The sequence below is a fragment of the Phyllostomus hastatus genome, unplaced genomic scaffold (genome assembly GCF_019186645.2).
Source record: "Phyllostomus hastatus isolate PE091 unplaced genomic scaffold, TTU_PhHast_1.1 phas_contig_58, whole genome shotgun sequence".
NCBI classification, from domain to species: domain Eukaryota; kingdom Metazoa; phylum Chordata; class Mammalia; order Chiroptera; family Phyllostomidae; genus Phyllostomus; species Phyllostomus hastatus.
The window spans coordinates 54,388,613-54,414,483 of record NW_025333916.1 but is presented as its reverse complement, the minus strand read 5'-3'; the positions used below and the strand labels follow the sequence as shown (position 1 = coordinate 54,414,483).

General features: G+C 49.3%; 1 protein-coding gene across 1 annotated transcript; it reads left to right on the top strand.

Annotated features, from left to right (window-relative positions):
* Positions 1 to 996: 996 nt before the first annotated feature.
* Positions 997 to 24,541, top strand: SLC45A2 (solute carrier family 45 member 2). The gene is made up of 7 exons (XM_045848201.1): positions 997 to 1,465; positions 3,401 to 3,577; positions 12,646 to 12,971; positions 17,348 to 17,491; positions 18,155 to 18,278; positions 21,585 to 21,799; positions 24,188 to 24,541. The coding sequence occupies exons 1-7, from the start codon at positions 1,081 to 1,083 to the stop codon at positions 24,410 to 24,412; spliced, it is 1,596 nt and encodes a 531-aa protein (XP_045704157.1). The 5' UTR covers positions 997 to 1,080; the 3' UTR covers positions 24,413 to 24,541.
* Positions 24,542 to 25,871: the final 1,330 nt, after the last annotated feature.

Below are 25,871 nucleotides of genomic sequence, written 5' to 3'. Positions count from 1 at the left end.
GAGACGGGTTTCCTGGAAGAAACGACCCAAATGGAGACACGAGCCACTTTCAGAGACCTCTATGAAAGAGAAAGGGGGGACGGGGTGGGATTTCTCCCCTTCTCCTGCCCTGGTATCTCGCCGAAGCCCCCACTGACCACATCTGCCTAATAGCCGGAGAGCAGCAGAACCCGGGAAATGTGGTTTCTTACCATCCAGAGCAGGAAGGGGCAGGGGCAGGGAGGAGGGGCAGGAAACGGGTCTGAGCGAATGGGCAGTGGACTGGCACTACCAAACACAGAGCATCTGCTTCATTCAGTAATTCCTCTCGCAGATATCTGAGGGCCTGCTATAGGGGCCAGGTACCATGCTAGCTGCCGGGGATGCCATTACAGACAAAAAGCCCCTGATCGCTACTCAAGGGGACCGGAGACTGATTAGCCCAGGGGAAGTCAGAATGAACACAGACCATCTAACTGAAAAGCCTGCTCAGTGCAATGCAGGAAAACATCACGGTGTCAGGATAGCTAGTGATTTAGAGGAAAGATACAAGTTGCTACCATTTCGAGTCTAGTTAATTGACTCTTCAGGTGTGTGTGTGTGTGTGTGTGTGTGTGTGTGTGTGTGTAGAAAACTTGTATTCAGGAAAGAACAGAGTATTTATATCCAGATAAAGTTTTTAAAAGATTTCAACCTAATATTTTGACTTAATGCCTGCGTATAGGGCTTTGTTGTCTCAAAGCTGTGTGTGAGATTGTAGGCAGTAGAATGTGTGTGTGTTTGTGTGCTGGAGAGAGAGAGAGTGTCCGAGACAGAGACAGAGAGGGGGGAGGGAGCAGGGCAAAGGAAGGTTCCTTTAGAAAAGCGTTGTGAGGAGCCAGAGGGCTCACAGCAGCTAATCTCCAGCACGCTGTCTAGGCTCCGCCCCCTCTCCCTCATCATAACTTGTGATCTTGGAGGCATGAAAGAATTTGAGCCCTTCCCCCAGCCTCACCATCTCTCTTGGCCGCTCCGCCAGGCTCCAAGTCAGACCCAGCGCACAAACCGGAGGGGCCACGCAGGAGGTGGTGGGCTTGCAGGCGGGTTCCTCACCCAGTGGCCATGGGTGGCAACAGCGGCCAGCCTGGCGTCGACACTGCCGCCTCCCTGGCTGAGGAGTGCCCCTTTGGCTGTGTGGAGCTGCCCAGAAGATCCACGGGTCGGCTCATCATGCACAGCATGGCCATGTTCGGCCGGGAGTTCTGCTACGCGGTGGAGGCGGCCTACGTGACCCCGGTGCTGCTCAGCGTGGGCCTGCCCAAGAGCCTGTACAGCATGGTGTGGCTCCTCAGCCCCGTCCTGGGATTCCTGCTGCAGCCCGTGGTGGGGTCGGCCAGTGACTACTGCCGGGCTGGGTGGGGCCGGCGCAGACCCTACATCCTCACCCTGGGCGTCATGATGCTCTTGGGCATGGCTCTGTACCTCAACGGGGACGCTATTGTATCAGGTCGGTGCACCGCGCAAGGTGGGCGGGCAGGGGGAAGGGTCCTACTGTGCAACTCTATAGAAGTATTCGCATTTCTTTTTGTGACACTTAAAAAATTGGTTGGAACCATTTCTCTCTCCTAGGTTACAATGAATTTCCAACTTTGAATGACCCAAAGTCTGTGGCTGGGGAGCCTTTACTTTTAGGAACATCAGGATGCATTTTTTTTTAATGTGAGGCTCTTAAAATAGGATTCAATTTTTATCTGTTTTATTAAATTAAGCATTTTCAGGTATTTATTAATTGCAGTATTTTTGAGCCCATTGTACCTTATTTAGCACTTTGTCAAATTCACCAGCTGTAACTATGTACAATAAGTTACTTGTGTGCCCAAATAAGGGTTAATTCTGCTCAGAACGTTATGTAGAGCCTTTCTGTGGGTGCAGGGCATCCGCCTATGGGCTCAGGGGCCATCTGGGCGTGCACATTCTGGACCAGAGCAAACCTGGTGGCGAGCACTTTTTCTAACCACTAATCAACCTTAGTAGTGGGTGGTACTGGCTATAAAGTTGTCCTGAAAAGAGAACCTTAAACACAAAAATAGCACGCAGTTTTAGGTCTTCAGATTTCAGGCCAGCAGAATGTACGACGATGAGGCAGGATAATTAGTTATCATTTACATATATTTAAAAGAGCGCACAAATACATTAATGTAGGATATCTCTGGAAGAATCACAGAAAAACTGATAAGAATGTTGCTCCAGTACTAAAGGACTGGAGGTGAGAAAGGGAGGATCAGCTTATTTTTACTTATTTTTATATTACAATTTTTAAAAACGTGCATATATTGTGTATTGTTTTTTAAAAATATTAACTGAAAGCAAGGAAAGTGGTTAAGACTGGGTGAATGAATTGTGGCATAGTCATAGAATGAATTTCAGTCAGCCGTTAACAACTGCGCAACTGTTCTTCATCAGCTGGGGTGCAGATGGGAAGGGAGTTGGTTCTGAATGAGCACGCACACAGGGTCCCGTTCGAGCTCAGAGGTGTGGTCCTCTAACCTGGCGCATCCCTGGGGCCCCTGAGATGCACGTTTCCAGGCCCCACCTCAAGCCTCCCGAAGAATCATGGGAGAATCAGGGGAGATGGGGCCCAACGGTCCATTTGAACAAGTCCCCTGAGGGTTGGCCAAGCAGGCTGAGGCGCAGACGCACGCCTCTCTCTGGCTCATGGAAGGGCCTGCAGGGAAGTGAGAAGGACGGCCATCCCTGGGGGCTGGGCTCCCAGGCAGTGCCCGGCTTATCCGTGTTGTTGGAATGGTTTTCAATAAGCATGCACAACGTCTAAAACTGCTTTAAAGAGATACGATTCACATACCATAAAAGTCACCATTTGAAAGTGTACAATGCAGTGCTTTTTAGTGTATTTGCAAGTGTCTGCCACCATCACCACTATCTAGTGCCACAGCTCTTCCATCGTCCCCAAAGGAAACCCCGTAGCAGTCACTGCCTCGTTCTCTCTTCCCCGCCAGCACACAGGCAACCACTCCGTCTGGTTTCTGCCTCTACAGGTTTGTCTTTCCTGGACTTTTATTTGCATAATTTTTAAAACCTAAAAAATAATGAAGTTTTAAAAAAAGATTTTATTTATCTATTTTTAGAGAAAGGGGAAGGGAAGACGAAAGAGAGGAAGAGAAACATCAATGTGTGGTTGCCTCTTGTGCACCCCATATAGGAACCTGGCCTGCAGCCCAGGCGTGTGCCCTGACTGGGAATCGAACTGGTGACTCTTTGGTTCACAGGCCCATGCTCAATGCACTGAGCTACACCAGCTGGGGCTGAAGTTTTTATTTGGAAAAACAAGACAAAATGAAAGCAATGGGAGATCATTTGATGACAGGAAGTTTTGGTGGAAATGAAAAGGCGAATGGGTAACCGATGTTCGTTTCTCATTTAGCCTTGATTGCTGACCCCAGGAGGAAGCTGGTCTGGGCCATAACCATCACCATGATCGGCGTGGTTCTCTTCGACTTTGCTGCCGACTTCATCGATGGGCCCATCAAAGCCTACTTGTTTGACGTCTGCTCTCATCAGGACAAGGAGAGGGGCCTGCACTACCATGCCCTCCTCACAGGTAGGGAGTATTCCAGGCAGTCTGCCCTCCAGCTCCCAGACGGGGCACTTCCGCTCAGGCCGTCCAGGTCTCTGCACGGTAGGTCGCGTTGTTCAGAGCGAATGGGTCAGTTGACGGGCTGCCCCCATCACGAGGCCCATCTCCACTGTATTTCTCTAAACAAAGTCAGCTTGTGACCGGGCTGCGGAGCTTTGCAAAGGAAGTTTACATAAAAGCTTTCTGAAGAGCCGTGTGTGGAGACATTTACAACCGAAATGAAAAGAGGCATTGTGCGCTTTATTTTTTGGTTTCCTTCCCTCTCCTTTTTTAATCAGTAGTGTAGCATCAGCATTACTCTGGAGCCTTGTAAAAATGCCATTTCCCGGCTGTTTCCTCTCTGCCAGGTATTTTGATGCAGTGTGTTTAGGGTGAGGGCCCAGACGTTTGCGTCTTTACTAAATACCCCAGATGATTCTGTGGCAGATAGCCCAAGAACCACATTTAAAAACAAAAAAAGAAACAAACTAAGCAAGTAAATACCACCCCCCTTGGAGATTTCTTAGTTATGTAAAGAGCTGGCATTTCCTCAACCTCCTGGTCTGAAAGAGGCCACCCAGGAGGACAATGGGGCCGCTTCCGGGGCTTCCTGGGGCTGCTGCTGTGTCCTCCATCCAGAGTTCCCCTACTGAAGTTCAACATCCACGTGCAGAGCACCAGGTAGGGCTTGCTGGGGCTGCAGGGTCGCGCGCGAGGCGACAGCCCCATCCTGGCCCCTGAGGGTTCTTGTATTCGGTGGCAGGCAGGCTGAGCAGACTCTACCAGCCTTCCTTACTGACTGCATTCATAGCCCAGTCACTCTGTGTATTTCTGTTTTGATGCATTCAGCTTCCTCTTGTGGCCGGTGTGTCCCCTGAGAAGCAGGATCTTGTGTGTTTTGCGGTTTACGGTCTCCATGGCCAAGAGTGGTTCCTGCACTTGGCAGCCAGTGGGTTAATATTTGTCGTTTGGGCAAACATTTGACAGGTGAGCACTGGAGGACAGAGAGCTCTCCGCTCTGGCCCTACGGACCTTACGGAACCTTAAATAATTACCGCTTTAAAGGGCCCACCTCCAAGTGTGGTCGCCTGTGGGTTAGGTCCTCAACACAGTCTCTCTCAACAAAGATGGCAAAAGCTTCCCTAGTGTCCCACAGACTTCTGCTTGCTCCTCGCTGGTTAGAATTAGGTTACATGAGCACCCAGGGGCCTGGGAGGTTTGGGGAGCAAGGGGTTTTTTTTGAGAGGGTAGAGCATGTCCTTATATCAAATTGGGGCTTTGTTAGCCAGGAATGGATAACTGTCCCTGAATAGGCAGAAGTCAGTAATTGTCACACAGAACACAAACGCGACTGAGTGTGAACCCGATGAGAACGGGTGTGAGAAGGGGACATCCAGAGCTCCCAAAGCCCCATCTATTTATTCGTGAATAGTTAGATCGTAATTATATTTGAAAGTTACACTCCTGTTCAGTTTTACCTGACCTGCACACTTATTATAGTGCTGTGCCCACTCTCCGGTATCGTCATTCACTCTGTGTTGATCTAACTCCTCCACAAGATTTGTAAACCCCCTCACGAGAGTTCGCTGCAAATTCCCCACGGCTTCTAACTCATTGCTTTGCTGCTGGCTGGCACTTAGAAATGTTAGCTGTGTAAAAGTATATCCTGGTTTCAACATCCTGCTTGTATTTTCTGCAATTTTATATCAAGTTAAACCTCATGGCAAATTGCATCAGCCAGATGAATGTGCGTGTTTAGTTACCTTGTATTGCCTCATGATGAACACTGAACTCTGAACTGCAGCCAGCTGTCTGGTTATAGGGGGGCCCTGAGGGTGTGTGGATGGCTCAAAACTAGTTTTTTCCCCTACTAGATAAAGAAAGCTTAAACATTTTCCTCTTATAAAACAGTACAGTGAAGTCTCACCTTGTTTAAGGCTTAGATTCAAATGTCCTTGCTAGGTGATAATCACAGATGGTCTGGATTATTGGTAAACTTCTCTCACATCACCCATGAAATACGGTATGCTTTGTTTTGTGTATACAGAGCTGCATAGTGAGGGATTCATATAAATAGATGTGTTAGTGTTTACTCCTGGACATGGGCTCAATGAAAGGGATAGCGGATAGGATCACCCATGTTATTAAAACAGTTATTGTGGCCCTGGCCTGGTGGCTCAGCTGTTTGGAGCCTCATCTCGTACACCAAAAGGTTGGGGGTTTGATTCCCAGTCAGGGCACATACCCAGGTTGTGGGTTCGACCCCCAGCTGGGGTGCATACTGGCGTACAGGAGGCAACCGACTGATACTTTCTAACTTCGGTGTTTCTCTCTCTCTCTCTCCCTTCCCCTCTCGCTCAAGAAAAAATCAATAAGCGTATCCTCCGATGAGGATTAAATAAATAAAATAGAATAAAATATTCTTTGGTCTTTCTTCAGTACCTTCCCTCTCTCCCTCGTTTCAAAGGGTGAATCGGTAAATTCTGTTGGGAGAAATGTGGCAGTGTGACTTCACCGTCATCGCCTCGCTGTGAATGTCAGGCCTCGAGGAAAGATGGCGTGAAAGGGAGGGAGCACGCGCTGTCCGTGTCCCCGTCTTTGCGTGCGTACCTGACCTCCTAAATTTGCATGAACTCGAAGACATGGCTGCAGCGTTCTGCTTGAAACGAGCATTTTACAATAAAGGCAAGTCCAGTGTCAGGGCCCATCTGATTGTCACCAACACTAAGACATCATTCACCCAAGGAACCCAGTCATCGGAGTAAACTGAAATTCTTTTCATTCATTTCAGAGCTGTAGTCCAGGCCCGACAATTTCAAATGCTTTGCAAACAAGGGTCAAAGGGTTCATTGCCAAAATATGTCTTAGCACGCTTCTGACATTTTTATTCTTAAGAAAAGACTCTGGCTCCTAGGGGGACCTGTTCATCCTCCAGTTTCTTCTGTCTCTTATACTTACAGGTCACTTGACCTGCTTCCCATCCCTGGCACATGTAGTAGCCATGGTGGGTTTGGGGGTCCCACCCTTGTCCTCTCACCCCGGGCCTTCACCTCTGTGTGCATCTGAGGACGGAAAACCCGCCCTCACCAGTAGGAAATCCCTCCTTTGGTCAGAATGCTTCTCATCACGGATATTTCTGCTGAACGGAGCCCAAGGCGTTTCCATCCTTGGCAGCGGGCTCCACCTGGTGGTGGGAGGCTGGGATGAAGCATGATGGCAAAGGCTGTCCAGGTTCAAGTTCAGGGCCCTCCTCTTTACTGCCAAGGGTTGTGAATCATTACACAACATTAGTTATTAATATTCTGGCAAATGACTTCAGGCCTGGAGCAAGGAACTATTTAAAAGGAGTCCATGCCAAATGTTACTATAGAGTTCATCTTCTCCAGGCCCACCAGGCTTGCACAAGTTTTATTTGTGGTGACGCAGTGAGGAACTGGCCCCATAAACATCTTTGGAAGAAGAACGGGTCATTTGTGAGGCTCAGCCTCCGAGCTTTTCTCTGATTTAGTGCTTTAGAGCATGCGTGAGCTTGGCTCCAGTCCGAGTTTGACAACACAGCCTGCCAGCTTGCCCATTCGTGGGCCCTCCTTCGTAAAGGACATTATCTCATGTGACAGCCATTGTCCTTTGGTTGCTCTGGCTTCTGGCTCACAGTTTGGCCAGTGGCCCACTGATTGATTCCAGGAGCCCCAAGGAGGCTGCTGTTGGCCGGAGAGATAAACACAGTCTGATTGTGGATGTGGGAGTCCGGTGTTAGCCTTTGTTGCAGCTAAAATGACTGGGCTTAATTCAGAAGACTATCTTTGACGATGAAATCCTTAGCTTATGCAATGTAACCCCTACAGGCCCCTGCTGGCTTTTATTGTATCTGGGGTGGGGGGTGGGGGCGGACACAGATGAACTATTTGGATAGTTTTCCCAAAGGCCTGCTGTTCCTTCAGGGTATGTGTTGTTGCAACTCGTAACTACATCCCACCGTAGTTCAGGGACAAACAGAACAGTTTTGCCTCTTTTGTCTTCCCACGCCTTCCCCACCTACTCACTCCCACTCCTAAGAGAACAGGGCACTGGAAATTCTAAGTTATTTGTAGCATGTGTCAAGGTTGTACTTAACTGACTAGTGAGTGAACCAACAGGGAAGGCATAAAAAGAACAGTTTCCCTGAGTTCTTGCACAGCGTGTGTGTGTGTGGGTGTGTGATGAGCAAAAGAAAAAAGTGCTGGGTTAGATTATATCTGATTAACCTCCTACCAGGCAAGAAAGCAATAACTCCTCTACAATCGCTTCAGGGGTGTTTTTCTACCAGGCTGCAGAAAGAGAACACAAACCCCACAAATGAATTAGCCTTAATTTCACAGGGCCGCACATCACTGTGCTTTGTCATCTGTGGATTGTTGGTCGACCCTCCTGTGACAATGAAGCCCCGCCCCCCAAGAATGTCAGAGGCGGGTAGAGCAGGCTGACTGGAAACTGCTCTGGCACCTGGCTACTCGGAGTGGTACGGGAACTAGCGACACCGATGTCATGGACAGCTTGAAATCAATGAAGACACTCATGTCCCAGTCTAGGTCTTCAGAATCAGAGCCTGTGCTGTAGGTTGAATGTTTGTGTCCCTGCCCCCCCAAATCCATGTGCTGAAAACCTAACACCCAACGTGCCAGTGTGAGGAGGTGAGACTTACAGAAGGTGATTCGGCAGGGAGGACTCGGGAGTGGCACTAGTGCCCTTATAAACGAGGCCCTACGAGCGGAAGCTCCTTGCCGCTTCCCCCAGGGGAGGTTCCGGTGAAAAGGCAGCTGTCCTCCACAGACACCGGGCCTGCCAATGTCACGATCTTGGACTTGCCAGCCTCCAGGACTGTGGGAAATACAGGTTTGTTGTTTATGAGCTACCCAATCCGTGGTATTTTTGTTATAGCAGCCAGAATGGACTGAGACAACCTACATGCTAACAAGACATCCATATGTGTGATTTCATGGGCACATTAAAGTTTAAGAAGCACTGCCCTGGAATGATATTTTATTTTACTTTTTTAAAAAATTTTTTATTGTTGTTCAAGTACAGTTTTCTGCCTTTCCCCCCCACCCCTCCCCACCACCCCAGCCCTCCCCACCTCCTTCCCCTGTTTCCAAACCCCCCCGTTATTGTCCATGTGGAATGCTATTTTAAAAATCAGGCACTTGTCCTGGCTGGCGTAGCTCAGTCGATTGAGTGTGGGCTACAAACCAAAGTGTCGCAGGTTCGATTCCCAGTCAGGGCACATGCTTGGGTTGCAGGCCATGACCCTCAGCAACCACACATTGATGTTTCTCTCCCTCTCTCTCTCTCTCTCTCTCCCTCCCTTCCCTCTCTAAAAATAAATAAATAAAATCTTTTTTAAAAAATCAGGCACTTAACTATTTTTATTCTTTCCAGGTTTATGATACATATTTCTTCCACAACACTTGCCTCGCGCCGCACTAGGTCAGTGGTAAGCCCCGGTCTCAGCCCTCAAAGTGTTCCCCGGACTCTAGCCGCTGGGGCTAGAGTGACTGAGTCCTTCCATCCATTGCCAGGCAAATTGTCACCCTCAGTGCAGTACGGACAGCCCCCGCCTTTCAGCAGCCTGACTCACGAATTTTTGACTTTACGATGGTGTGAAAACCATACCATTCAGTAGAAACTGTACTTCGAATTTTGATTTTGATCTTTTCCCAGGTCAGTGACACACAGTAGCCACTCTGCTGTGACACTGGGCAGCAGCGGTGCGCTGCGGCTCCCAGTCAGCCCCATGACCACCAGGGTCAACGGCTGATACAGCTCTCTACAGTGTTCACTGTATCAGGGGATTGTGCCCAACTGTCGGCCGGTGTAAGTGTTCTGAGCATGTTTAAGGTGGGCTGGGTTAAGCCGTGATCAGTCTCCTATCAAATTACTATATTTTTAGGTTAGGATGGTGTATTGAGACATAACCCCACTGGAAGTCAAGGAGCATCTTTAGTCATTCTCTTTTGCTTCTGGGTGAGGCTTTGGAGTGAGGATTTCTGCAAGAAGTCAGCCAATCACTGGGGTTTGGTCCTGCTTCTGCACCTGTATGTGCTAGTGTTACACATGTGTTATCATGTTAACCTTCACAAAAGTCATATGAGCATGCATCACTACCCGGAGTGATACAGGAACATGTATCACTCCACCATAGTGATACACTCCCAGAGTACGAGTGCCCATCATCACAGGGTCAGAAAGCACACAGGTGGGAATGGAAATCAAGCGCAATTCCAAACGCCTTCTTCTCATGCTGTCTCCAGTCACTCAACACTGTAGCCTGTGGACTTCTGATCTTATTCAACTTCCTGAGCTCCTTTCTGAGCTCCAGGCGTCCCTCTGCCTCTAAAACCTTTCGTCTCATTGCTGTATTGAACTCTTATGAACTTCATTATGAATTAAGAGGAATCCAATGATAGTTATTAATAATCAACATCATCTTGCTACCATTAACTAAGCATCAAAATAAGCTCGTCAGAACTCCTCTATACTCTGTAAGTACCCTGCTCACGGGTCTAAGTTACTGTTTGATACAGTTTTCTTGAACGTAGTTGTTTACTTATCTGCTTCTCCCACTTGGAATTGCCTTCTGGGGAGGAGGGGATGGGGAACTGTGCCTTATTTATGTTTATATCCCCCGAAACTAGGAGGGTCCTTCATATATATTTAGTGCTCAATAAAAATGTATGGAAGTATACTCAGCCAGTGGACTTCTAACTGGATTGGGGAATCCTCCAATTATAGAACTCAGTTGATGTAATGTAAATCCATCATTATGTTTATATCTGGTACATTTTTATTCATAAACTAAAATCACCAATCCATTGAACAGGGGGTGATTTATTTTATATATCAGTTCTTTCAAATGGGCAAGTGTGTTCTGCTCTGTCCTTCCTCTACTCAATGCAACAGTAAATTTCAAGGAAAGAGGCATAAATGACAGGAGAATTAAGTGACAATGTGATAACCACTGATCTGGTTGTAAATGAGAAATAGTTTCAAAAAAGGAATGTGTGCATTTTTTGTAGGGTTAGTTAAGGTCAGGGGTTCTCAGCCGAGGGTTATTGTGTCCCCTAGAGGACGCCAGGCAGTGTCTGGAGACATTTTCAGTTGTCATAACTGCGGGGTGTGGGGGGGAGCAGTTGGAGAGGTTGTTACTGGCAACTGGTGGGGAGAGGCCAGAGATGCTGCTGAGCACCCTGCACCGCACAGAACAGCCCCGCACGCACGGCAGAATCATGCAGTCTAAACGAAATGCCGGTAGCGCCGAGACTAAGATGCCCCGACTTAGACCCTTGAATGGTGCTTTGCACTCAGCGCATTCTAGGGTGACTGCTTGGCCCACCGTCACCTGACTTCGGACACCCTGGGCATCCCCACGGTCGCGCAAGGAGAGTCACTGTCCAGTGGCGATCCCGAGGTGCCACAGTCCACAGAGCTGCCCTCTGCATCAGCAACAGATTGTGGCTGCCTCGAGGGCCTCGCCTTCCTCCCTGATCCTGGGCACATAACGTCCGTGGCAGGTCATCATACATGCCATTTACTTGTTTATGTATATACCCATCAGCCATAACCACACCATTTACCTCTGTTGGCAAGAGAACGTATGTTTAACTCATTGCACACCACTGGCCACAATTTCCCATAATTCTACCTTAATATATACACTTTGGCACTCAGGGCACGGTCATGATACTTATTTTTCTGATTCAATGGCTAAACAGTTGGTCATCTGTAAATATCCTCTATGGTAAATTACAGCTATCCAGAATGTGAGGTGACCAGACTCATTCGTTCTCTCACCGTTCTGGATAAATTAGGACTCACGGTACTTGTCACTTAGATTTGTGTTCCTGGGATCAGGGTTTATGTAAACTTAGGTATTTAGGGTTGGTGGTAGAGACTACCTTGAGTTCTCTTTTCTTCCCTGATTGTCTGGTTTGCAAGAATGCGTCTTTATTTAGGGAATAGAATGAAGGTTTCATCCATGCAAGAAAAACAAAATAAAAAATAAGCTGATGTGTCCAGGTGGATATCTGTGCTTGGTGAGGCATGATGAGAGGTTGACATTTCAAGGTGTCTGACGTAAGGGGAGGGTTTTGCATCCATTGCCTTACCTTCCCTGACCTCCTTGAACCCCATGGTGTGTTCCTCCTTCACTCCAGCATTCTCAGAAGCCACCGATGTTTGCTACCCGGAGGAATATCTGGGGAGCACTTGCTACTTTGGAGCTGAGTGGTACAAAGCCTCATCCTCACCAGGAGACTTGCGCTGTAAAACAGGAACCTAAAAGAGTGAATCATTAATGACAGAACTTCAAATGTTACTAGACCACTAGGGCAGAGTCAGTTTTGAGTAGCCCTTCCTCAGGGTCTTTCAAGTCAGACCGTCCTCCATCACGAACAGAGAAGACAAGCACCAGGAAAGCTGCAGGCCGGGGTCCTGTGAGATGACAACAGGGTTTTTAAACACTCGTGTTTAAATGTTGGTTCTTATTGGTTCTGGTGCTAGCAACTGCTTCTGACAGAGGGAAGAAGACAGATTCCAAGGCTGTTTGACCTTTACAAATGTGCATTCCCTTAGGAAACGTGTTTGTAGACAAGTAATAATACAAATAATTATTTTTATTGCTGTCAGAAATTGGTTTTCTTTGGAGCTCCTGAAGGTCAGGTATTTTAGTTTTTAAGCAGTGTAGAGAGTATTGTTTGGAAAGGCCAGAAGAATTCTGATAGTGGCAATATTTATTAAGCACTTGTTACGTCTCACACCATTTTCCAATGATGACTCTACTAGTAGGTTCCTCTTTATTATGGTCCCCACACTGTGAATGAAGAAGTCCAAGGCCATAGCAAGCACATGCTAGGTCTGAGCCTTGAACCCACCCTTCCCGACCGTAAGTGTCTCAGCCTCTCACCGGGCTGCCTCTGCTGTCCTGAGGTAGCTTTCCCACCGAGGGGAAGGGCCCGGGCACAATGGAAAGGGAAGATGGTTTGCTGACTATGCTAACATAGCTCTTCCTTGCTTTCCAGGTTTTGGAGGCGCCCTGGGTTACCTTTTGGGTGCCATCGACTGGCCCCATCTGAAACTGGGACGAGTGCTGGGCACAGAATTCCAGGTCATGTTCTTCTTCTCCGCCTTGGTCCTCATTCTGTGTTTCATTATTCACCTGTGCAGCATCCCTGAAGCCCCACTTAGAGATGCTGCGAAGGACAGTCTCCCACAGCAAGCTCCCCAGGACCCTCCGTTGTCATCAGGCAGAATGTACGAGTATGGGTCTATCGAGAAGGTTAAAAATGGTTACGTAAAGCCAGAGCTGGCGATGCAGGGAGGAAAAACCAAAAATCCTGCCGAACAGGTAAAGGCGCAAATTCTTTTCTCTTTGCTTGGGAAAAATATTCTTGTCCTTCTTACTTTTTATTATTCTTTCTTTGTTTTGTTTGTGTATTTGATGTGAAGAGTTTTGCGAAGTGTAACTGAACCTTCAGATCCCCAGTAGCTACATTGGTCCCATGTGCTATGATGTGGAGCCTTCGGTTGAGTTAGTTAACAGTGAGTTAACATTGAGTTAGTCAGTCAACATCGGTTTGAGTTCATTAACATTCTGTCTCGTTTGCTCCCTTGTCTGTGTCCTTCCCACCGGACAGTGAGGGAACTCCCTGAGGGCAGGGGTGGCCTCAGTCCATTCTTTTTTCTTTTTCTTCTTTTAAATGTATTTTTCCATCGCAGTTGATAGACAGCATTATAATATTAGTTTCAGGTGTACAACATAGTGACCAGACAGTATATGCCTTAGAAGGTGATCACCGTGATCACAGTCTAGTACAGCACGGAGGATATAGTCATTTTCTCATTCTTGACATTCACCTCAGTGCCTGGCAGCAGGAAGCTGGCATCCATAGGAAACTGGCATCAGGTGTTCTGTCAGTTGTTTGTTGAACGAGTGTAGCGGAAATGGTCATTTGAAACATGGATCTTGCTGGAATGTGTTTGGGTGAGTGGTGAGAATGATCAGAATTGCTCAGATTGCGTGCACATTCATTCCTTCAACAACTATTAACAAAAAGTCAACTGCAGCTGGGCCTCGGGACAGGGCCTGTCCCTGCCTCAGCGTTGTTATGGAGCAAAAGACAACTATTTCCATGTTGTCTTACTTTCTTAACAAATGGATGATTTTGAATCATTTTAAAGATTTTATTATTTGTAGAGAGAGAGGAAGGGAGGGAGAAAGAGAGGGAGAGAAACATCAGTGTGTGGTTGCCTCTCGCACATCTGCTACTGGGGACCTGGCCCACAACCCAGGCATGTGCCCTGACTGGGGATCAAACTGGCAATCCTTTGATTCGCAGGCCTCCACTGAGCCACACCAGCCAGGACTTTCATTTTGAATCATTTTAAATTCACAAAAAAAGTTGCCAAGAGAGTAGAGAGAGTTCCTGTCTTCACCAGCTTCTCTTAACTTCTTATACAACCACGGTACACTTGTCAAAAACTAAGAAGTTAACACTGGTACAGCTACAAAATAAACAGAAGATATTTCTGTTTCATTGGTTTCTCCACTAACATCCTTTTTCTGTTCCAGGGTCTGGTCTAGGATACCACATTGCATTTAGCTAAGTGATTTATAATGTTTGAAAACTGTTTTCTTTCAGTGGCATTTCAAAGAGATATACCTGCTACTTACAGTCAGTAGAAAACCTCATTTCCATTATTCAACTATGTATATGAATAAAGGCTGTAAGTCTTAGCAGCTAATTATAAAAGTATGTAAATAGTTTTCTCAAGGTTGAGTGCTTTATTCTATTAGTTGGCTTAGAATTTTCCAAAAATTAATACAAAAGTAAACCTCAACATTGCTTGGGTTTGAATTGGCCAACTTCTGACTTATGTGAGGTCTTTCGAAAGGACCTTCCATGACTGAGTTAGAGTGAGGTTTTTGCAGTGTACTCACCTGCCTTCTGCCACACCTCCCCGATGAGGAGATGCAGTGGAAGGGAATAATCTGTTCACCCCATTCCACCAAGAGCTCCTGTTTTTGCATGAGTTTTCCATAATAGGAAGAGTATGTGGAGGAAATAGAAGGTTTTGAGGAAGAAGCCTTCATTTTGTCTTGATCACACAGCAAATAGGGGAAGTAGGAGAGTCCAGGGCTCCAGAACCTTGGCTAGACCACCCTCCCTCCCCCAGGCTGCCTCGAGGGGCAGCCCCACTCCCCTGCCCACTCCCCGCCCGTTCTTGGCCAGCAGATCAGGGCTCTGAGATTACTAGCAGGACCAGAGCCCCCTCGCTGGGTACTTTCTGTAAGGCAGCGTGGGAATCGTGGGATATCGTGTGATGGGACCCATGCAATCATCCAAAGGTGTGTGTTTTTCAACATTAATTTAAAACATAACATGCCAGGTAACACACACATACACAATGATCTCCGTTTTGGGAAAAGCTATGCACACACAGAGAAAAAAGTAGGATTTGTACCCAAAATGTTCATTGAAATTACTGTCTCTGGGTGATGGGCTCACAGGTAGTTTTAATTTTCTTTTCTAAACCCTTCAGTAGACTCAGCATTTCTATAATGGACAAGTATCCCTTTGAAAGTAAAGAAACAATGATGTCACAGCTTAAGGAACACAACACGGCGGGGTTGTCTGAATGATAAGTAGACCTTACCCCAGCGGGTTATCATGGCGCCTCGCCCCATTGGCTGGCTGTGACCCAGCAGAGGCTGTGGTGGGGATCGAATGAAACCAGCACGTGGGAGCCTTCTGGAAGGCATACAGTTCTCCACGGTAGAAAGACAATACGTGCAGAAAATGCAGTGAACTTTCTAGCACAGGCTTCATACACAATATCATAGGCTCTGATTGGTTTTGTTATTTGCTTTAAAGAGAAAAAAAACCCAGAGTAACATATGTTAAACCCAAAGCCAAACAGCCGACTCTTCTATTTTGACTGTGCACCTTGGGCGCCTCTAGCTGAGCAGTGTCAGGGCCAGGGGCCTCACCACATTGTTTGTCAAAGCCATTGCCTCCCTAAAGCCTCCCTAATGGCTTTGAAATTTTAAAGGTGAGTTTTGTTTTTTTTTTTTAATGATGAAGGGCCTGACTTATTTCAGAGTTCAAACCTTAAAATTCCAACCATAAAATTCCCCCATGCCATCATCACTCCCTTCCGTGTCTCAGTAGCCTCCTTTGGAGTGTACCCCTGTGCAGTTGTCTTCCCCACTGACGGCTCTGCGCCTTTCCCCTGATAAGTCCACCACCCCCATCGCCAGTGGACAGAGGCGCGCAGTGGCAGTGCGTGCAGTCCCTCCGCCCCAGGGCGCAGAACCAGTGAAGGGGTGTTACCGAGGGAGCCAGTGAGTCGGACAGTGAGATGCCAGCTGAATTTTCATCCTGAGCTAAAATACCTAAAGGAGCTTTGATATTTACGTTCCCATCGTTAGCAGAGATTCTAGGCACAGTTTGAAAATCCATCTGTTTTTGGAAGAAAGGAAAAATTAGGTTAACAATGAAGCCAGGCTGAAAATCATGTATAAGGGAGAAGCACACCATATTTTGCTGTGCTTCTAGTTTTACATAATTTTAGTCTAAATTCAAGAACTTTCATCATATGTATTCATTGTGTGTGTGTGTGTGTGTGTGTGTGTGTGTGTGTGTGTGTATTCTACAGTCTTCTCACTTCTGGCTCAATGTAGGGTGTATTTCCACGTGTTGGCTGATGGCGGGATCCGTGGAAAGACACTGGGAGGAGGTACCTGGCCAAGAGCAGGGAGTCAGTGGGCTCTCCGTATTGGTTTTCTAAGGCTACATAACAAATTTCCACAAATTTGGCTGCTTAAAACCATGACAATTGATTATCTCACAGTTCTGCAGATTAGAAGCATGGGGGGCTCCACTGCGTTCTCTGCTCAGGGCCTCGCAGGGCTGAGATCCAGGTGTCCAGGGAGCTGTATCCTCATCCTAGAGGCTCAGAGAGGGAGAAGAGGCTTCTGAGCTCATTCAGGTAGAATCCAGTTCCTCGGGGTTGTAGGACTGAGGTCCCTGTTTTTGTGCTGACTATTGCTTGCAATCATTCTCATTCCCTAGAGGCCACTGTCAGATTCTTCCCATGTGGCTCTGTTTACCTTCAAAACTAGCAATTTTCATGCTTTGAGATACTCTGACTTCCTCTTCTGCTCCCGGCTGGAAAAAACTCTCTGGTTTTTAAAGGCCTCACATGATTCGGTTAGAGTCACCCAGATAATCTCTATTCTGATGAGCTCAAAGTCCACTGATTAGTAACCTCAATTATATCTGCCAGATCCCTTTGGTGGGTAATAATACATAATAATTAGGCAACACCAAGAGATGGAAATCATGGGCTTCTTATAATTTGGTCTATCACACTTTCAGAGTCCAGAAATCTAAGAATTATAGTGATCTGTAAGCTTTGTCCTCATGCAGTGGTTCTGTCATCAAAGAAAGAATGCTAGCTGCCTCTTGTATCTCACCATCTTAGCCCAAAGCAAGCTCAGTTTCCATTCCCTTTCTCCTCCACTCCCCAAAGCCCCATTAAGTATCTACAGTGCTTAACAGCTCCTGGAGGCCACGCTGTGGAAACCTCAGTGCCGTGCACAGAAAGAGCAACTCTGTGTGATGGCTGAGTGACAGACATGTCACATGGCCGTGTGCTCGGGCTCCCACAGCCGGCTGTGTGTTTGCACTGAAGGTCTCACCTGCTTCATGTTTGTTCCAGACTCAGAGGAGAATGACCATGAAGTCACTGCTGAGGGCACTGGTGCGTATGCCTCCCCACTACCGCTGCCTTTGCATCAGCCACCTCATTGGATGGACCGCCTTCCTTTCCAACATGCTGTTCTTCACAGATTTCATGGGCCAGGTAATGAGCACATCTGCACTCACACTGGGTGACTCGCACATCCAGCTTGCAGGCAGTGCCCGTGGAGCTGCTCCTGGGCTAACCTCTAGAGTGTGGGAGAGAAGACTTTTAAGGAGCTGGCTTACAGATGGGTTCTAGAAGCAAGTGACAGCACCCTAGACAACTAGAGGACACTGTGGGACCAGTACTTGATCAAATACAGCAAAGAGGGAAAAATCAGTGGGCGCTTTAGCAGTCATGGCAGGCTTAGTAAAGGAGGTGTGGCCTGATCTAGGCCTTGAAGGGTGAGTAGGGGGAGAGGAAAAAAAAATACTCCAAGCAGGAATAGGGGTGGCACTTGGGGAGATGAGCCAGAAGCCTATTGGCTGTAGCAGAAATGGGGGGAAGGGCAGCCTAGGTGGGTGGGGCCAGCTGTTGGGTAGAAGGAAGGGAATCCAGAGAGATGTCAGTTGTGAGTTGATCTAGCAGCGCTGGGACTTCCTAAAGGGCCCTGGGTAGTGCCGTGAAAGGCTGGACGTGTCACGTGGTTGTGGGAGGATGAGCTCCGTGTCCCAGGAGGGGCCCCGCGCAGGGCCACGCTGCTCCCCAGGGTGGAGAAACAGTGTGTGAGAAGGGGCCCCTACCACCCGCATCTGTAGCGCCACAGCCCCATCTCCCCCTCAGATCGTGTACCACGGGAACCCCTACAGCGCGCACAACTCCACGGAGTTCCTCATCTACGAGAGAGGCGTCGAGGTCGGGTGCTGGGGCTTGTGCGTCAACGCCCTGTTCTCCTCGCTCTATTCCTGTAAGTCTCCTCCTCCCGCAGGCGTCTTTTGAAGGGCTCTGGGCTGGCAGGATGTTGGGTTTTATATGTCTATTTTTTGCATTTTAAAATACCAGATTCTTGATAAATACGTGGAGATCGGGGAAAACTATTCCTTCAGAAAGGACCACAGGACATATCCTCAGTGAATCTGGGTGTCATTTTCCTCAGTGACTACTTTGTCCTTATAATCAGTGCGTTCCCGGTCAAGGTTCTCTGGAAAATAACAGGAAATCTTGCAAACAAGAGGGTGAAGTGTTGGATGGATGAGGAATAGAGTCCCAGCAGGGTATTAACTAACAACAGGCCTGTGTTCTACTGGGGGGATATCACTGGGGGCATTTCATAGATGCACTTATCAGATTTGTAGGTGACACAATGCCAGGTGACAAAATTAACACGTAAAATGACCTTAGCTTGGGCAGGGTGGTGTCTTATAGGACTCCTGTTCCAGACTGAGGACTCCGGCTTACCTTCACATGCCCCAGCTTTCCATGGGGTCTGGAGCCTGTTAACTCCCCACTTAGCGAAGTTTCAGCTGTGTGGACACTATGAACAAAGGGATTTCTGTGGCCAGTGTTAAATAAGTACCCACAGATGTACCCCAACTCTAGGGCATCACACGGGCTCATTGTGTGCTTGCTAATGTGGTGGAAATCTCCAAGCTCTGTCTACCTTGAATTAAGTGAAAACTCTTCATCTATAAAAACATATGCAGTCTGTCCAGAAGGTATCCAGCAATGTAATATGAACAACAGAGACATCGAAGAAGATACAAGACACATTGTACACGGGAAAATGACACACACACTTCAGTCCCCTTCACATTAGGCACCTTGGGACCTCACCCAGTTCTCCCAGCCTCTCTGTCACTGTTCAAAACACTCTGCAAAATCCTTTGCTGGGATGGCCATCAGCAACCCCATCATGTCTTCCTCAATCTCATGAACAATCTGAAATCTCTTCCCTTTCAAAGGCAATTTCAGTTTTGGGAAAACCCAGAAATCACAGGACATCAGCTCTGGGCTGTAGGGGGGCTGAGTCACCTGGGTGATTTGATGTTTGGCCAAAAATCTCTGCAGAAGACGTGATGCGTGAGCGGGCACACTGTTGTGACGAAGCTGCCAATCGCTCCTTGTTACATTGTCCCTGAAAGCCTTCTGCATCATCTGAAAAGTTTCCATGGGGGAATGTTGAAGCTTAATGCAAAATCTGATGCAGATTCATTGCTCTACTCCCTCAGTCATTTTGAATGCAACAGCCACACGGTACACATGCTCACTGAACGGTGTCTACTGCCCCCACTGACTAGTACAGTGAAGCCATCATTGTTTTCACATGTGCATTCCAGTCCACTCTCCTTGGCTGCCAGGTTACATCATTGTTGTGCCCACAGTTTTCATTATATTAACAGTGGCTACACTTTTTCCAGACAGACCTCATATGCAGCCCTGGCCAGGTATCTCAGTTGGTTGGAGTGTCATCCTGAAATGCCAGAGTTGTGGGTTAGATCCCCAGTCAGGGCACGGGGACAGGAGTCAAGCAAAGAATGCATAGCTAAGTGGAACAACAGATCGATGTTTCTCTCTCTCCTTTCCTATCTCTCTCTAAAATCAATAATTTAAAAAAAAATGCAGATCCCCCATTTGGAATGGATCTCTCTTTAGCATTGTGGGGAGAATAGCTTGTCTCCTACCTATGTAGAGAGCTCTAGGCTCTGGACAGGCCCTGGGGACAGCAGGGGCATGGCCCAGGCTGGGGAGGGCTGGCAGTGGGGGCCAGTCCCTGTCACCATTCTCGAGGGCATGCTGTCATTGAAGTGTGCTTGTAGGGGGGTGAGGGTGAACTTATGCCGTGACCCCTAGTTGGCCTTTAGCCCTTTACCTGGCCTCGGCCCAGCAGGAAACCTGCTTTGAGATCAAGAGCCTCTCTTCAAAAGCTAGCACAGCTGGGAAAGAGGACCCGACATGAGCGTATAAAAAATTCTTGAGCCCAGTAATCATAAAACTACAGAGCCCATTGTTTTTAAATGTTTTATAACCAAGGAGTGGTGCTTAAAGCTTACATTTCCTTAGCACACTCTTTTTTCCCCTTCAGAGTATGTGAACCAAGAAAATTCCAGGAGGAACATTTTAAGTACTTGAAATAGAATCAGGGAGTGAGAGACTCCAGAGTCTAATAATCCCTCTCAATCCCTCTGTGCTTTCAGGAGGTGGGTGGGGGACCTATTCCCCAGTACCCTCTCTCTTGTAAGAGGAACACATTCGTCCCCAAGTAATTACCATTGTGATTTTGTGTCAATTTTAACTTTTTTTCCCCTCAAAGAATCCCTACTAGTTAGCATAAGTCTAGTTTGAGTTCCTGTATGAATTTCATGGCATTTGAACATGTATAAGCCTATTTTTTCAGGCCCTTTCTATGTAAAAGCCCTGTGTGCAACTTGAATAGTCTGTCGAAGTTATATTCAACAGCACGTGTGAGTCTCTGCGATCCCAACTAGCCCTGCGTGAGGATCTTAGGGGCCCCGCGTGCCCCAGGATCAAGTCCGAGCCCTGAGCCGGGCAGTCCGGGAGGGGCGCCAGCTCCCACTTCCGCGTCTCCCACTCCCACCCAGGCGAGCCAACCCCGCGACTCACCACCACGACTCTCTCATCTCTGTGTGTTTGCTGCCCTTTCGGTTTCTTTTCTAACTGAACCGCTCTTCCTGCCTCCCCACCTAGACCTTTCCTAACACTGCCTTTAGACCCAGCGCAACTATGACCTCCTCTGTGGACTCTTTCACGTCTTTCCCCTGCACCCCTCCCCTCCCTAGGCAGAACCCGCCTTTCCTCCAGCTCCAGAGCACACTAACGACCCTCTGTTGGGGACTCGTCACATAACATCAGATGCAAATCCAAAATTTCTGTCGGGGTGGAGGCTGGCGATCTGGCCGCTGGGGTGGGGACTGGGGCTTGTTTTCCAGCTCCTTTGCATAGCGAGCATTCTTAGATCAATGAGAACAGCAACACCAAGTACCAAAACGTAACCAGCAGGTCATGTCATACACCAGTATTCATAGCTGCTGAGTAAAGCTGTCATCCGCCTCCAGCCCTCACTAGGGGCACAGGGAGGGCATGACCACTACTGGGTCACGTACTGATGAGGAAGGTCTTTAGTCCCTTTCTCAGTATCAAAAGAAGACTCCCTTGGGGAAAAAAAAAAGTGAACCTTCAAAAGCAGGGACTGTGTGAAGTTATTAGCATTGTGAGGCTCTGCCAGCTGTAATGTCTCCCTCTCTTCTTCCCACAGACTTTCAGAAAGCATTGGTGTCCTTCGTCGGACTGAAGGGTCTTTACTTCACGGGGTATTTGCTGTTCGGCCTGGGGACGGGACTTATCGGGCTCTTCCCGAATGTCCACTCCACCCTGGTGCTGTGCGCCTCGTTTGGCGTGATGTCCAGCACCCTGTACACCGTGCCCTTTAACCTCATGGCTGAGTACCACCGCGAGGAGCAGAAGGAGCAGGTGGGCCATGGGCACCTGCACTGGGTGACTCTGGACTCACCAGAGGGCGGGGCATTTGGTAGGAAGGTGTAGGGCAGAGCTGGGAAATACGGGTTCTTGAGAGAGCAGCACTGAGGTACTCAGCCAGATGTGGGCGGTGGTCTGGCCAAGCCACGGCCACCCGCCCAGCACCCCTCTCCTTCCTCTGGGGCCCTGTGCCCCTGGGAGCAAGCACTAGGCCAGGTGCGATGGCTCCCATCTGTCGGGTTAGGACAAGGGGACTTCGGTCATGCGGAGGAGTCAGCCCACAATCATACCGAGACACAGAAGGGGAACCTGGGGTTCCTGACAAGTGCCCCACATATCCAGGGCACCTGTGGCATTTCTGGGGCCCCAACTACTGCAAGAATCCACGGCAGGATTTCTGGGGGTCACTGGTTGAGGGTAGGACATGCCCAGGCTACAATTTCCTCAGGAGTCCAGCCGCTAGTCAGTCAGACCCTGTGTGCACAGAGGCAAGCTGGTCGCAGGAGGTCACCCCCACCAGCTGCCCCGAGGGGGCCCCACTCCATCTCCACCTCCACCTGGTGCTCAGGCTAGGGACCAGGCCGTAGACCGCCCTGACAGAGCACTCAGCTGGGGACTTCTGTGCTAAGACGATCACATCCTCTTACCAAAACACTCAACCTTCCCCCCATGAAAGTAGGCTTACAGCCTCTTAACTGGAGCAGTGGTGTGAAAACTAGGGAGATAACTTGGCGTTTGGCCCTGCTCAGCCTGAAACTGCAAAAGCGCTGAGCACACGTCCGCGGGGCCGCAGGGCTGGCCTTCTCTCCCCGGTCTGGCCTGGCCAGCGCTGTGGCAGGGCAGAGTTGCGCCGGGAGTGAACACCTTTCGCACCAGAGTGGTAGCTGTCCCCAGGCCCTGGCCAGCCCTGCCCCCAGGGCTGCAGTGCATGCGGGGGCTTTGCTGTTAGAGAGACAGCTGTCCTAGAGACCTGTCCCTCCAAGGAGAGAGTCGGGTGGTGCTGGGGCAGAAACACGGAAGCGCTGCACTCAGAGGAGCCTGGGCCAGATGCTGCCTCCCCCCTCAGTGCTGTGTGCCACTGGCCGTTCTTCACTGATTTACTGAATACGGCCCGATGTCACCTCCCAGAGGCAATATAGTCAGTCACACGGTGCCCCAATCACAGCGGTGTGCGGCACAGGGCATCGGGAAGTGGCTCTCCCCACCCCCCCGCCCCGTCCACCCTCCCTCCACCCTCTTCCCGCCTCCCCCGACCCCTACACGTAACCCCTCTTAGGCTTTTGTTTATATTTCCAGTGTTTTTTAATGAAAATGAAGCAATATGAATGTTTTCTTATATGTTCCTTTATAGTCAAAGGATAATATGCACCTTTTGGCACAATGTTTTTTTTCTTCCTTAATAGCATAGGCATCAGCATTCCAACTCCCAGAGCCTCAGGTTTCTAACCAGGCAAACGGGAATAATATGCCCGCCTTAGACAGCCGTTAGAGAGTTAAACAAGACACTGCAGGTGCTCTGCTGAGCGTACTGCCTGACCAGCACCCGCAAAGACTCAGACACGGCCGTCAGTACGATTACGGTCACGGGGATAATGGTAATCTCTGCCTCTCGGGAGGTGGTAAGAATGAAAGGTGGTAAGAACGACGAAACAAAGTAACATGTGAAAGGACCCAGTAAATGGCAACATTATCGCACAGCTCAGACCCACATCAAGCACTAATGCACTAGCCCAACGTCAGCCGTAGTCGGAAAGGCTGGATTCCTTTTTTGTGTCGCTTCTCTCACGTATATCTGCGATTCCACATCCTCCTAACAATGTTTGAGTTTTCAACACTGAGGGAGGACAGGAGTGGGCTGTTTACGGGGTTTTTACTAGGCTGTATTTATTGACCTCTAAGGAAGAGACGATTTTACATACATTAACCATTTAACTCCCACGGGTGTTGATGGTACGTTTCAGACTTTCCAGCCGCTGGGGAGGGCCGCCTGGGGTGAGGGGCGGGGCGTCTCGGCGACCTTGGGTCGGGGTCGGCAAACTGTCTCCGTGGCTAACGTGGCCATCCGCCTGCTTTTGTAGACTGCTAGTGAACAAAGAATTCTTTCAGAACTTCAAAATGGTTTTTTAAAAAAAGTCAATAGAAAGATAACATGCTGGGACCAGTGAAAACAGCAGGACGTCCAAACGCCAATGCGCGTAAAGCTGGGTCGCAGGCCGCCTGGTTTCTGTGCTGCGGCCGCCCCTGCGCTGCGGCGGCCGAGGGCTGAGCAGCCGCAGCCGGCCGGGAGCGTGTGCCCTCGGGGTCTTCACAGGAAGGCCGCCAGCTTCGGCCCGAAGGACAGTTCTGAGTGGGTCACGTGCGGTCCCTGTGTTTCCCTTGCAGAGGAAGCAGGCCCAGGGAGGGGGCCCGGATGGCAGCGGAAGAGGGCAGGGCCTGGACTGCGCCACCCTCACCTGCATGGTGCAGCTGGCTCAGGTGCTGGTCGGAGGGGGCCTGGGCTTTCTGGTCAACTTGGCCGGCAGCGTCGCCGTCGTGGTGCTCACCGCCTCCCTGGCAGCGCTGATTGGCTGTTGCTTCGTGGCTGTCTTTGTGAGATACGTGGATTAGGTCAATAAAGAGACACGTTCCCTACCCTCAGATGCGGTGGAATGCAGGGCAGTTCCAAGGTGCGGTCCTTTTCTGCGGTGCTCCTTGGTCTCTTCTCCGGCTGTGCAGTCTCGGGGTCTGCCGTCTGTCTACCCGGTGTCACCAGGTCAGCCGCAGCAGGGTGCTGGCCCCTCACATTCCCCCAGCCCTCTGCACAGCAGACCTGGGTTTCTGGCATCGTGGGGCTCAGGGGACACTGGGCTCTGATGCCCCTGTTCACTGGTGGCCAAGGGTAAGGTCTCCGGGACACCTGAGAAGCAGACTAATTGTACACACGACCCTAATTGTACACACGACCTTGGATTTACTCCATGATGTGGTGTCTTGTCTTAACCAGGGGTCTTATATAGTCAGGGGTTCATATATATTTTTTTAAATCAAACACACCAGTACTCAAAACGTTGCTGGTGATTGATTGTAGGACATGGATTCGCTCACATTGAATTCATGTTAATTTGCAACGTCCTCGCGAGTCTGCTGGAGCATCTCCGTGCTGCAGCACCGACCACCTCACGACCACTCGTGTCACGGACACAGCGAACGTGTTTCCCTCTGGCCTGCACCTCTGTCCCGTGCTCTGGAGCCCACGGGAAGGCCCCCCCACCTAGAAACAGCCCCCCATCTCCCGCGGTCTTCTCTTCTCCAGCCGAAGACGTTGCTCACCAGCTGTCCCCGCCCCCGCCCACTGCCTCTCGCCGACCAGGCCGTCAGCAGCCCGCAGAGGCAGCGCAGTTGGGATGGGCAGACAGACCGTGGGCTTTAGAGCTGGGCTGGGTTTGCATCCTGGCTTGGCTGCTCCCCAGCAGACTGCTGAGTGTCCCCAAGGCGCACTGTACATTCGGGGTGTTGGTTCCTGCCTCAGAGCATTGTGACCTTTAATAATAGTACATGACACTGAGAGAGTGCTTGCCGCTCCCCCAAATGTCCCACCCACTCCAACACAGCGGTCTCGGGAGTGGAGGCTGCTGCTGATCTCAGTTCGTGGACGAGGAGACCGAGGCAGGGAGGCATTACCTAACTCCTCTGAGGCCGCACAGCTTCTGCGTAGCTGGGCTTTGAACCCCAGCACTCAGGTTCCGCGGCACTCAGCCTGGAGGCCAGCGACAGCTGTTGTCACTATTTTAAAGGCTCCCCACCCTGTTCCCTACGCCTGCACCTGCCCCAGCCCTTCTCATCTCTCTACACAGCCCCAGGTGTGCCTGAGCGGGGCAGGGACCACATGGCTATGTAAGTTTAAAACACACTTGGGCTCTTTTCCTGCCTCGTCTCAGAGTCTGGCTGTGCAGTCGTTGCTTCGGACAAATTTGTAATTTACCAAGACCTTGAGTGACAGTGCGAACTCGGAGAAAGGAAATGAGCAGTTTGGGGAACAGAGACATTGGGGTTCATGTTACTGCTTCTGTTGACCTCGCATGTGGCA

What these genes read in the sequence shown, in the direction of transcription:
- SLC45A2 (XM_045848201.1), top strand. Translation starts at nt 1,081, where the DNA reads ATGGGTGGCAACAGCGGCCAGCCTGGCGTCGACACTGCCGCCTCCCTG. An exon ending in TCACAGATTTCATGGGCCAG is followed by an intron (nt 17,492 to 18,154) that starts GTAATGAGCACA and finishes TCTCCCCCTCAG; the next exon opens with ATCGTGTACCACGGGAACCC. An exon ending in GCGAGGAGCAGAAGGAGCAG is followed by an intron (nt 21,800 to 24,187) that starts GTGGGCCATGGG and finishes TTTCCCTTGCAG; the next exon opens with AGGAAGCAGGCCCAGGGAGG.